Raw genomic sequence first — 13,785 nt, forward strand, 5'->3', positions numbered from 1 at the left:
CCTGGTGCATACAAGCAAAAAGCAAAAAAGGTAATAAAGATATAATGATACTTATAATGAATTATTCTATTTATTATTATTATTATTATTAGTAGATAGTATAGTAGTAGTAGTAGTAGTAGTAGTAGTAGTAGTAGTAACGACGGTACAATATTTGTCATTGTCAGTATTTATTAATCCAGAAAATAAATGTTTTTTTTTCTATTTCACTTAAGTATAAAAAAAGTCGAAGAATCTGTAAAGATATAAGCAATATAACAGCATTCTATAAGTGCTGTCTGAGCCTAAGCTTTTTCCTTTATTGATTTGTCGTTATAAATATATCACAAAAAAACGTATATCTTTATACTACATATATATAAAATATATACACACACACACACACATATACAAAACTAGTTTCATTTCAATTCCATCAAACATCGTAACATAACAGCTGCCCATCTTTTCTCTGCCCAAAGCTACAAGTTCGTCGTACCGGAAGATATGACGGGCGGTGTGAAACTTCCGAACGGGTCCTGGACAGGAGTCATCAAACGTCTGATAGACAAGGTACTACTACAATCATTTTCTATGGAAGCAACCGCAGTCTCCGGCTGCCAGGTCGTATTCAGTTGTCCGATAACCGAAGCAAATATATCATGTTACTTTCAAAAACTGATGAGTTCTATATATATATATATATATATATATATATATATATATATATATATATATATATATATATACATAAGTGAATCACGACAATATGCAACGTGAGGAATATAAAGACAGAGACAAAATCTCTACGAAGGAAAGTGAAACAATCGAGAATCGCTGCGAAGCCTTTTTGACTCTTGGTCCTTTCTACTAAGCAGACTTAGCAAAGCAAAGGACGAGAAGTCGTCGAAAGGTCTTGCAGTGGTAGCCTACTCCATCGTTCACTTACGTTCGTGGGATTTTGCTTTTATATATATATATATATATATATATATATATATATATATATATATATATATATATATATATATATATATATATAATATATATATATATATATATCGTCTCTGTCAACACAGACGATCACCTTCACCGCGTTAGGAATAGCCATCAACCCGGACCGCGCCGAGGCGGTCGATTTCTCGGAGCATCTCTACGTAGACGAATGGACAGCTGGTTTCAGACGACCAAAACTCGAATCGGATATCTTGGGTTACGTGAAGCCGTTCACACATTGGGTAGCTACTGAATTTTTTCGTTGTTAACAGGATTCTATTTATTGAAGTTCACCACGAACAAAATTTCTGTAGCTGGTGTCCAGGCTATAATTATATATATGAAACATTGTCACATCACCGTGATTCATATGAAATTATTCGAGCTACAAATGTCCTTTAATATCTAATTCGCTCTACCTCGGAATTAATGTATTTTCATATATGTAAACCGAAGGGGAATTTTTCTTAGTTGATAATAATTTCGTCTTTCGGTTCACATACATGAAAATATATTAATTCTGAGGTAGAGCGAATTAGATATTAAAGGACATTTGTAGCTCGAATAGTTTAATAGTATATATATATATATATATATATATATATAATATAATATATATATATATATATATATATATATATACATATGCAGAATCTACTGGTTATTTTTAATAGATACATATGTGATTTTAATTGCCACAATTCCCTCTTAACTTCTCAAATTCTCGTGGTCAGACTGGCAAGGCGATCTTGTCGTGATTATGGTATATCGCGGGTTCCCTTCCGCTACCGGACATCACGATTTCTTCATATTTCTTCGGAGTTGGTTCTCGAGGCTTTGTAGTGACAAGCGTATCCAAAAAAAATAAAAATTAAATAGATGCATAAAAAATGAGCGGTGAATTTGAGAAGTTAGAATATTATATATAAGATATATGAACTATCATAACTCTTCTTTCAGGCATGGCTAGGAATTTTGCTCTCCATGTTCATCTTTATCGCTTCTTTAATCGTAGTGCAACGAGGATACAATTTTTTCCTTAAGGAGAAGAGGTGAGGTCTGAGGTATACACCCGAGCAAAAATGATTTTCGTATTCCTGAAAAAAAAATTGTTGGAAAATCTTCAATAGTTATTGAATGAACTAGAAGTTCATTACGACTTTATTGGCGTAAGAGAAATTTATAATTGATTATTCAGCTGTCTATTAATAAACGTCAAACTACTTGTGAAAGACTACGCAATGAAATTATAATAATAACATTCGTTGTTTCTATGTCGTGCTGACAATTACAGTTACCAGTTCTTTAATCCAGTGATATTTTCCTGTTCCTTAATCCAGTAACGTTAGCATTTGGGTAAGCAAAAATTTTGGTATCTGATGGAAGCAAACGCCAAAACTTAATTTTGTCAATATTTCTGTTAGAATTTTATCTTTAGTAAAAGCATTCGCTTTCACCCCACGTAATGATTTACTCTAAATTGTCACAGTCGAAGGAGACGTCCTTTGCCAAGAGAATGCCAAGCTGGAAAAAAATTATTTAAAGTTATTCCCTCTGTAAAACAAGAACACTAACTCAAAAATGATTTCAATTCAGCACTGACCTTCTTCCTGTCGGAAGCAACGGCGAGACGAACGAACAGAGTCAATCAAACGATTCAGCAATGCACGACGCTGGCATGTGGACTCTAGCTACACTTCTGTCCCAGCGTAAGTCATGCTGCATAAATGTCCGCTTGTGCGATTAAATTTTCCCCTTCGAAGAGTGCTAGGTTGCTTTAGTGCCAGACTTAAACTGAAACTGACGCATTATTCGCTAAAGCGTCATATTACAACTGATTTATTATTGCTCGCTAAAACTTCAGATATCAACTAGGTTACTAGAGTTGATGAAAACATCAGATTGTAACTGATACAGTATTATCCACTAAATCGTCAGATTTCGATTGGTGTATTATTCTTCACCAAACATCAGATTTCAAGTTGTGTATTATTTTCCACTAAAACGTCAGATTGCTATTGGCGTATTATTACTTTCTAAAACAACTAAATGCCACCGGTATATTGCAATTCCGTAAAACGTCAGATTTCAATGGGTGTATCTTCACTAAAACACCAGATTTCAAGTGCTATATTATTTCCCACTAAAACGTCAGATTGCTAATGGTGTATTATTACTTTCTAAAACAATTAAATGCCACTAGTGTATTGCTATTCCGTAAGTCGTCAGATTTCAATTGGTGTATTGCTCAGTATAAATGTAATCTCCCAAAGATATTCTGGAAGTTTGTAAGCTGTTATAAGCATTCCAGCTTGAAAGGATCTGTAGAAACAAGGATGAACAGTAATGTTAAGGGGCTTGCCTCTTCACTAATATGTTTGCATCCGTAATAAGCAAATTCAAGGATTCTGGATACAAGGAGGACGCAGTAGTGGTAGTACCTTGGTTCCACCTTGCTTGAATTACGCGGTTTGACTGCCATGTTCAAAATCTGACACTCACAAGTCCGAGCGGGCAAGTGTTGAAGAATAGGACTAATCAGTTAATGGAAGCTGGAGAGCACTGATATGTGACAGCAACTGATATGCAGCATAAATTAGATTTGACTCCATTTAAAAGTATACAGCTTTAAAGGGAGGGAATTGTCTAACAAACGTACCCTCAACTGATTGTCACTATTGCGGTTCTTTTACCCAAGCTGCATAAACTTTGTCTACTTCGTTTAAACAATCTTTCTCTCTGATAATTATCATTGTTATAAATTACAACTATCTCTCTATAGATGTAATTCACAAGAGTTTATTTCACGTTCGGTCTTATATTTTCTTTTGATATATTTCTTAGAGCATTATTTTATTCAGCGGCACCGCTGCGTATGTCGTTCTTCTGACCTAATGTAATTACAGTCAGTTAATGCGGACATTGATTTTCTCATAAAATCCTCATTTAACCCAACTTTTGGACATAATTTCTTTCTCTTTTTCACGAACATTGATCACATGTTGGGTACAGCCATAACTTAGGTAAAAGAATATCTCCGTTGCAAGTTGGTATTCGTAAGAATATATATATATATATATATATATATATATATATATATATATATATATATATATATATATATATATATACATCAAGTATAAAAGGCCAATTAAAACCGTCTTGTTTAAAGCTAAGGACTATATTTCGATGGACTAACTTACACCCTTATCAGGGTGGAAGTTAATCCACCGAAATATAGTCCTCAGCTTTAAACATGAGTGTTTTAATGGGCCTTTTATACTTGAGACGTATCCTGTTTAAACAGAAGAATTTATTTACATACATACATACACACACACACACACACACACACACACACATATATATTATAAATATTATATATATATTATATATATATATGTGTGTGTGTGTGTGGGGTGTAGTGTAATGTATTATATATATATATATATATATATTATATATATATAATATATATATATACTATATATACATATATAATAATATATATATATATATATATATATATGTATATATACAATTATATGTTAGGATTCATTGACACTGCGTTCTCATTTCAGCGTCCACTCAAACGCCTTCGGGAGGTTGTCTTCGTGTTCTGAGCACCGTGTGGTTGATGATGTCATTTATCCTCGTGACAGTCTATCGGTCCAATCTGAAGGCCATGCTGATTCTGCCCAAGGTCGTCCTTCCGTTTGACAACCTCGAACAGCTGGCGGAAACAAATCTTCGAGTCTGGACACCAGTTGGCTCTGTTCTGCATGGTGCTGTTGAGGTTGGTTAGTAAGAGACTTGAGACTTCTTGAAGGTACACATCTTAGAGGTCTTGATCTTGCGACATCCAGGGTTCTGACAAAACTCTGCTCTTGAGCAGAGGCTAACTAGACACCTGACAGTCTTTTCTGGATCTGTTTGTTGGGCAGTAATCCCCAGCTATTGTTTTATTCACTGATATTGGTTAAAATATTGCTAGCCACAGCCAGGTCTCTGCAGAAAGAAATATTGTGCTCGCTGGTTATCAAGCAAGAATTGCTGATTATATAAACGCATGATCAGGTACAGATGCCAGTGTCCTGTTCCTGTTAGGTCTATTCATTACCATCAATTTTTTTCTTTTTTCATTTTAGATTCACAACTGAGTAAAATGTATGCAATGCATGATCCTCTTTTCAAAAAACGTTTATAAATCATTCATCTCTGCCTTGCAAAATAAGCTTGTTATCTGTTTTAATATATTCCTAAGATATAAAGCTAAATACAAAATTCATAGTGGCTAAACCCTACCATTTTTATCAATGTTAGAAATTTTTGGTCAGAGAGAGAGAGAGAGAGAGAGAGAGAGAGAGAGAGAGAGAGAGAGAGTTGCTACTACAACCAGGTGTTGATCTTCGTTTAGGTCTCTTATAGCAATGTCGTTGCATTTCCACCCACAAAATTAATAAATAAATAGATAAAATAAAAATTTCTATCGTGTTAAGAAGTAAATGTCCAAAAACAATTTTTCATTTAAACACTAATCGAAAACGTTCTACCTATGTGCAATCTAATGCCGAAATCCCCCAACTGCACAGACCTCTCCCAACGGCTCCATATTTCGTCGACTGAAGAAGCAGATGATAGGGCTGGACGGACCTATGAACGTCTCGTGGGGCGTTTGGGGCATGACCCACGGGAAGTTCGTCTTCACGGCTCCTATGTCTGCCTTGGCACAAATCACCCACAGCGCTTTTTCAAAGGTACCCCTAATGCCTATGTAAGATGAAGTTGTCGTTTCAGGTATTCCACAACGTCTCTTCTGCAAAGACATTCTTCTTGTGTCTGGGCCATAACAATAATAAAACTAATAGTTATGTAAGAAAACTCTTCAATTATATGCATTGCTAGGTAGATAATTAAAAATCTTCAATATATAGTACATTGCATTACTATGTAAATTATTAAAACAAATCACTATATAATTGTGGGCTTTCTTACACAACTATTTTCACAAGGTTGTGAATTTTTTTTAGCAATAATAATAATTAATAATAATAATTCCTGCTCTTGGTCATAGACATGGAATATACAATAAACAGAATTTAGATACATGAGATAAAAATACAAAAATAGCAATCGGCTATACCCGGAGAGTTGCTGAAATAATAGTCAGAATAGTAGTCATAATAATAGTAATGATAACGTGGAGATAATTGTGATAATACGAAGAATGAGTAAGAACCTATTTACTGTCAGAAAATTCTTCTTATTTTGGGGAGATGCTGCATGCACAGTATAGGCCAGAAATAATGTATATATGTATACGCACGCACACAGACACACATGGCCTATTCCTGGAGTTTTCTGTACAACGTATAATGCTATATAAAACCATCAACTATGATCGGCAGCTCTCCAGTTGCTCGCTAGATGTGGTAGAGTGAGGGTGCGTCCTATGGCTCTGGACGGAAAGATAAAGTCGGCACAATGGTTTTCTTTCAATAAAAAAAAAACAACTATCACAGGTTTTATATTTAATCGGTAGAACCAGGGTTGATCTTCTTTATAAGGCTAATTTCACTGAATCAGGAACTTCGTATATTTACGCAAACTAAATCAAAGCGCTTCTTAACATTTGCATGTTTATTCATTATGAAAACAATTACATTTCTACAGCTAATCTTACATTTTTCTTATAAATTAACGAAGACTGGGCGCTGCGACACCTACGCAATATCCGAAGGCTATCTCCGAACTACTCTTGCTTGCATACTTCTGCCGAAGGGGTCGCCATGGAAAGCCAAGCTTGACCCCATGTAAGTCACTCAAAATCACCAAATTTCCAAATTTATATAACGCCATTTTCTCGAGATTAGGTATTTTAAAAGGCTGTGGGTAAACAGAAGGAGTGGTAGGAGGTAGTCTACCTAGTTATTATTCCCCTGAAGCAGGAGGTCTACCTTATTATTATTTGCCTGAAGTAGGAGATCTACCTGATTATTATTTCCCTGAGGCAGGAGGTCTACCTGATTATTATTTGCCTGAAACAGGTCTACCTGGTTATTATTTGCCTGACGCAGGACGTCTACCTGATTATTAATTGCCTGAAGCAGGAGGTCTACCTGGCTACTATTCGCTTAAAGTACAAGTTAGGGATACTGAATTTGAAGTTGCAGAGGAAGAGATGAAAATGCAAGTGTAAGGTGAATTAAGACAAATGAATTTAAAAAGGAGGAAGTGAGGAGAACAGATGTGAAAATGGATTAAAAATTGGTCATGGATAGAATCCCTTGATGGGGGTCATAGAGTTAGCAGAGAGTGTGTGCGGTTTCAGGCTGTGTAGAGAACAAGGGCAGAGTTGAATGATGCAAGAGTAGAAGGGGTTATGTTAGGCAGGTATTAAAAGAGAGAGAGAGAGAGAGGTTACATCATTGCTTGAGTGGAGGCTCCCTAGAATCGACAAAAAGTAGCTCCAGTTCACTAATATCTAAAAACAGTCTTTCCATAGTCATGTCCCTCATCATTATAATGTTCCGCTAGAATCGTTCGTCTGCGAGAGTCGGGGATTCTGGACTACATCTACAAGAAAGGCGTCTACAATGCAACAGAATGTCTCAAACCAGTCAGTTCTCTCGTCACACCTAATCTGCGTCCGATGGACCTGGGAGATTTCTACGGCGTCTTTATGGTGTACGCTGGAGGTGAGGACAATGAATCTTCCTTCGAAACACGCTCTGTGTCTGAATTAAAAGACTTAAAATTATCTCTGCTATCGTCTCTAGCGACTAGTCAGACATTGCGAATATTAATATACTATTTTATTCTGAGGACACTGAATCTTCTTGGTATACACGTTATGTGTATTTGAATTAAAAGACTTAAAATGGTCTCTGGTATCGTCTCTAGCGGGTGGTCAGGCTTTGCGAATATTGACATACTTTTTCTTCTTCATTCTTCGACTGCTAGGAATCTTCGCTGCTGCCGTGTCCTTCGCCATTGAAGTCGCAACTGGAAGAAGGACAACTCCAGAATTCCAGAGCTTCTCGCTTACTGGCTTTCGAAAGGGAAACGAGGGACCATAAGATGATGACAGCTGAATGACAGCTAAATGGCTAAATGTTCGCCTGAAAACCTGACTACGATATAAAAAAAAAAACACTTACGAAGAGCAAACAAATGATTCTTCTGGAGTTATTTGTTGTTCTTTGTTCCCAACTCACTCATTTGTGTTTAACATAAGTGTTTATCACAGTAAGGTGTATGAAAACAAAATCAGTGTTGTAGCAGATCAGAAATCTAATTCCACGAGAAGGCTACTTGACTACCACCTGAATGATTTGTCAGCATGTAAAGTTCAAGTGTTGAGAAGACGTAGAGTAATTAATAGCAAAGTTCACATTTAGGTCAATGTAAACAAATCTGGTACTAATATCGAATGCTCCGAAAACAACGCTTAAAACTATCATCACAAAATGAAGCAGTAGGCCCGTACCCAGTTTTTTTTAGTGTGGGGGGGGGGGGGCGGCGTTCGTTTTTTCCAAAAACTGGACCTTTTCTTCTACAAATGTCATTGCATATATAGGTAGTATATACAAGATGAAATACTTGAAAATTTTATTTTAGTTATATTAGGAAGAAAAATTGGGTACCTATGCTGTCTATGCCATCTTACCCGATTAAATGTTATTCAGAGTACTGGTTTTGGTTGACAGAATTGTTCTTGTAATGTTGAAAGTTTGCACTGAATTTCAAGATTATTTCTTCAGTTTTATTGATTGATTCATTTATCATGTTAACAATAACATGCATATTACTTTATTTGTTGTTATGTTATATACTTTGACTTGACAAAAAACAATGAATATTTATTACTTAGTAAGTACAGTTCAATGAAAAGGATAGTCACAGAAAATATGGACTTCCATAAATTTTGGGGGGGTTGTTCGACCCCCCGCCCCCCTCCCCACCCTTCGGTGCAGGCCTGAGCAGTTCACATACACTATACACGATATGCACATTCAGCAACAGTAAAAGGTTCCAGAGTCACAACGTTTCATTCGTCGGAAATTATCAACACGCGATCACGTGTTTCACGGAAATAAATTTCTGACTCGTATCAGAATCGAACCCAGCCAGGTCTCTCAAACGACAAGGTCAGTTTGTAGCACCCTTGCCTTTCATTCGCAAAACCTGGATTCGATCCCGATATTAATCAGGAATGGATTCCATGCTCTGTGTATCACTTTCAGGAACACAATTGAACAGGTAATATAATCATTTCTGTAAAGATTCAGACCGCAATGAACTCGAGAAGTTGAAATGAAGCAATCTGAAAAAAAACCTGCTTTTGTTTTGATCTGAAATACCCGATGATCAGAGTAGAGAGCGGCTCGCGAGTCTCAGTGAGGCCTAAGTCATTTTGTCGGAAATGGTTCAAATATTAAACCATTCACTTATATAGGTGAAGGAAACTGTGTTTGTTTAAACACACCCAATAGCAAAACTCCAGTATAGAAGAGATCACGGTACCAAGCATGTGACGCGTTCTATTCAGATGGATCAATGCGCTGAAGGAACAAGATTATTCATGATGATTCTGCAGACTGCGACGACAGAGATTGTTGCATTTAATGTCAGCCACAGAATTTGGCTTTTTACTAAATCTGACAGTGTTACCAACGATGGTCGATCAATACAAGTGAATGAATACCAATTTAAAAGTTTGGCTATATCCAAGACAAATGGGAGTTTTTTTTAACGTTCAGTTTCATTTCGCATGATGTGTATTGATTTGCTGTTCATGAGTCTCGCGGTTAATAAGAAATAGATAGGAACTGTTCTGCTGACTTTACAGTCTATTAAGACGACTTAAGTAAAATTTGGGTTTTCACTAAATCTGACAGTTTTAACACACGATGATCGATCAATACAAGTGAATGAATGCCAGTTTAAAAGTTTTACAATATTTGGAAAAATTGGAGTTTTTTTAAACGTTCAGTTTCATTCCGCGTGACTTGTATTGATTTGCAGTTCAGGAGGCTCGCCTGAATTATCAATTCAGCACCAAAAACTTGATAAAGTATGCGTCAGAAGTGATAAAATGAAATGCAGTAGAGGAATACTCGTAGAAAGAATAACTCCGTTGTTGATGTCACACATAAATGTATACGAACAGCTTCATAATGGGGATATAATGATTGGTTTAGAAATTTCAACAATTTTAAGAATTGTGAAACTCAGACTTATGAGAGAGCACAACTAATAACCAAGGAAAGGAAGAACAAACTTTTTTCTCAGACTCATATGATAAAGAGAGAGAGAGAGAGAGAGAGAGAGAGAGAGAGAAGAGAGAGAGAGAGCAATACAGACGATATATCATGCTGTTAAATGCTCAACCCAGGATTCCACTTTTGGGCCCTGGATTAGTCATTTTACTGGAAAACAGAAAACGGAAAAAGGGGGATACTTATACATTGCATGCATGGGAACAACTGAAGAATTCGCACTTACGCTACCGATCAATGAAAACTTCTGGCGCTCGTGGATGGACGTAACGGCAGACGAAAAGATGTCGTGAGTGGCCAGTCAGTCATTCAGTCAGTCAGTCACGGAGGGAATGGGCGTGAAATGGGCGTGGCCATCTTTGCTGTATTTCAGACCAGGACAAAAGTCCGCACCGCACCTTCGCATTGCGCTTCTAACAGTGGCCGTGTCAGCATCACCTTTGCAAAATATTACCCGTAAGTGAAAATCAGTATCCTGGTAGAGTTGGTGACTTTGTAATCGCATAAGATATTCGTTTCTTAGCATTTAAACTACGGTTCACTGATCAACTTGAAGAAGATAGTGAATGTAGTTTCTCAAGATTGCTTGATTCAATTTGATGTTTTTAATCATTACTTCAAAATAAGTAATACTGTCGTGTTCCGGCGTCAATCAACATAGGCATTGCTCCGCAAGATTTGCGTGAATCACTCGATCAGTCAATCAATGCTAATCCAGATTATATATTTCCTGAGTAATCCTGATTTCTCTACTTAACATTTATGATAACGTTGTTTTTGCTGAACTGTTTTTTCTGTACTATTTTTAGGTTAGTAATAAAGAGCACAGATCTGAAAAGCAATATTCTTTAAGCAAGCTTTTTCCCCCATACTGAGAGAGAGAGAGAGAGAGAGGTGGAAATCATTCCTCCTGGTTAAATTCTGATTTCTTGACTCACATCAGAATTTTTCATTGAATCTTTAGGTCTATCAATTACTACGGGGTTAATCGCCAGCGTCATCCCTCTTTGCTGCTTATACACACGTACTACACACGTATACTTATATACACACATATATAAATATAAGCGCCTCAGTGGCGTGGTCGGTTAGGTCTTTACCTGCTGCCTTAGTGGCCGCGAGTTCGATTATCAGGCATTCCATTAAGGACTGAGAGAGTGTATTTCTTGTGATAGAAGTTCACTCTCGACGTGGTTCGGAAGTCACGTAAAGCCGTTGGTCCCGTTCCTGAATAACCATACTGGTTCCATGCAACGTAAAAACATCATATAAACAAACATATATAAATATAAAAGGATAAGTATATGATGCGAGGAGAGTGGAACATAGGATTGCAAGATCTTTCATCTTTACTCAAAGACATTCTCAGACAAACAACATTCAAGACGATAAACTTATGAAGAAAATTCGGTTTTACCAAAAAAAAAAAAATCCCTGCGAATTTTACTGTAACCAATATCTGAAACATGAACAGACCAACACAAATCCTTACCTATGTTTCTATTGCTTTGTCGTTTGTTAATTATACAGGTAAAAGATTCCCCAGTTTTCTGTATGAGCCGCGGCCCATGAAGCTTTCAGCTACGGCCTGGTGGTGGAATGTCTTATAGCGCTGCCAGACGCAGGATTATGGCTAACTTTAACATTAAATGAAATATAACCTATTGTGGCTAGAGGGCTGCAATCTGATATTTTTGATGATAGGAGGGTGGATGATCAACATATCACTTTGCAGCCCTCTAGCCTCAGTAGTTTTTAAGATCTGAGGGCGGATAGAAAAAGTACGGACAGATAAAAGTGCGGGTGGACAGACAAAGCCGGCACAGTAGTTGTCTATACACAAACATGTTTAATAGTACCAGGTAGGCAGATTCCTGTCCTTCAGTAAGGTAGAAGAGTGAAAACTAGGTGGCAGTGAACATCCCGTACTGGGAAACAGGTTTTTATAATAAGATGTCTTCTTCCAGCGCCAGCCTCAATCCCATTTATCTTTACCAGAAACCTGGAAGCGATTTCTTTAATTTTATCTGTTAGACAAAGACGTCTTCGAAAACGATAGCTTTCGGATTTTGTCTGTTGGACAAGGTTTTTTTTTATGTTACTGCCATCAAAACAAGAGAGAAATATTCCGATGGGAATTCCGTGGCCATTGGTAATCATTCAGAGGGCGAGGATTTTTTTTTTTTATTTAAGAACATCATCAAATATATTCGATATACTTGCAGAGCATAGGATGACGCACCAGCGCAAGAGAAATAGCGGTTTTGCTGGAATTCAGCGGACATACCTGGTGTCCAGGCCAATGTCTGATTATGTTCCATATCTCTGCCAAAGCTAGCAGTATTTTCGATTTTACACTGCGTGATCTGCCATACCATCTTTCTTGCTGTTGTAAGAATTATTGTTAGAATATGGTTCTTAAAATCAGACAGTAAAGTTACGAGATACATCACACATCGTCCAGACTAAAATTATAAGAACTCGCACTATTGACATAGCCAGGCAACATACTTCAGTTTTCAGTGCAATTGCCTCATGCATTAGTTTACATTTAATTTTAGTGCTAATCAATGAGCAGGTGATTAAGGTGATCGTAGCCGCTAATGGAATATGGGAGCAGGCTCGGCGGCAATTGCAAAACTTTTAAAGCAATAACAACTAGGGTGAGTCAACGTCATCGATACAAACTCAAAAATTTGAGAAATGTCCATACTTTAAATTAAATAGAAAAAAAACAATTTTCATAGCCTGCTGAAGAAGGATAGATTTTTAAACTTAAAAAAATGCTGAAGGACGGTAGAAAAAAACAAAGTTTCCTGTTCTAATATTAGCTGTTTCCTATGATTTTCCGGAATGGGTAATAAAAGAATAACAAAATACTAAGACGACAGCAACTCAAACACTAATGCAGTTTTACGTCACTTGGCTAAAACCCCTGTTAAATACTAATATAATTCCACTTATTGACGCACCACTTAGACCCAGTGATTCCCGATGCCCCCTGTGGTGTTATATAATTCTTATTATTCAAAAAGTGAACTCCCATTCACGTGGAGGAAGCCTAAAAGGCCATCATTAGCTTGGTTTCAACAAGCTTCCAAAGAACGTTCATACACCCACAAGTATTTTCAAACAACCATACTGTATATGCATCGTATGTATTAAATCGTACACATACTCACACACACACAGACTAGCTAAAGAAAAAATCACTGTCAATAACTCATTCTCGAATCGCCCTCCTTAAAAAATCAAATTACTGTACGGTCCTCGCCCCTCGCCCACCACACTAGGAACCACGGACTTTAGAGTAAAACGAAAACTTTTTTTTCATTGAGAGAAAAGTTTGCAATGTTATGAAATCTCAACAAGGATATCAGTTTCTCGGTATATTCTACTAACGTTCACTAAAAAAAAAAAAATCTACGGTAACGATTTATTGAAAGACGACTGCACTTGAGACAAACTCTCATCTCTTTTTATAGGCCAGAAATGGACAGCCATTGCTGCTGGAAACTTGTCAAACTAA

At 36.7% G+C, this 13,785-nt stretch overlaps 2 protein-coding genes across 2 annotated transcripts in view; both read left to right on the top strand.

The window, feature by feature from the left end:
• Positions 1 to 13,785, top strand: part of LOC135210437 (uncharacterized) — a 59,892-nt gene that overhangs the window by 9,728 nt on the left and 36,379 nt on the right. The window lies entirely within an intron of this gene.
• LOC135209919 (uncharacterized) lies at positions 2,639 to 13,785 on the top strand. Its single transcript, XM_064242656.1, has 5 exons — positions 2,639 to 2,684; positions 4,557 to 4,771; positions 6,682 to 6,788; positions 7,513 to 7,760; positions 13,742 to 13,785. The coding sequence occupies exons 1-5, from the start codon at positions 2,639 to 2,641 to the stop codon at positions 13,783 to 13,785; spliced, it is 660 nt and encodes a 219-aa protein (XP_064098726.1).

Source organism: Macrobrachium nipponense, chromosome 39, assembly GCF_015104395.2.
Source record: "Macrobrachium nipponense isolate FS-2020 chromosome 39, ASM1510439v2, whole genome shotgun sequence".
NCBI classification, from domain to species: Eukaryota; Metazoa; Arthropoda; class Malacostraca; order Decapoda; family Palaemonidae; genus Macrobrachium; species Macrobrachium nipponense.

Bases quoted from the DNA above. Each gene is read 5' to 3' on its own strand.
- LOC135209919 (XM_064242656.1), top strand. From the start codon at position 2,639: ATGCACGACGCTGGCATGTGGACTCTAGCTACACTTCTGTCCCAGC. The intron at 4,772-6,681 runs GTTGGTTAGTAA...AAATTAACGAAG, and splicing joins TTCTGCATGGTGCTGTTGAG to ACTGGGCGCTGCGACACCTA. The intron at 6,789-7,512 runs GTAAGTCACTCA...ATGTTCCGCTAG, and splicing joins AAAGCCAAGCTTGACCCCAT to AATCGTTCGTCTGCGAGAGT.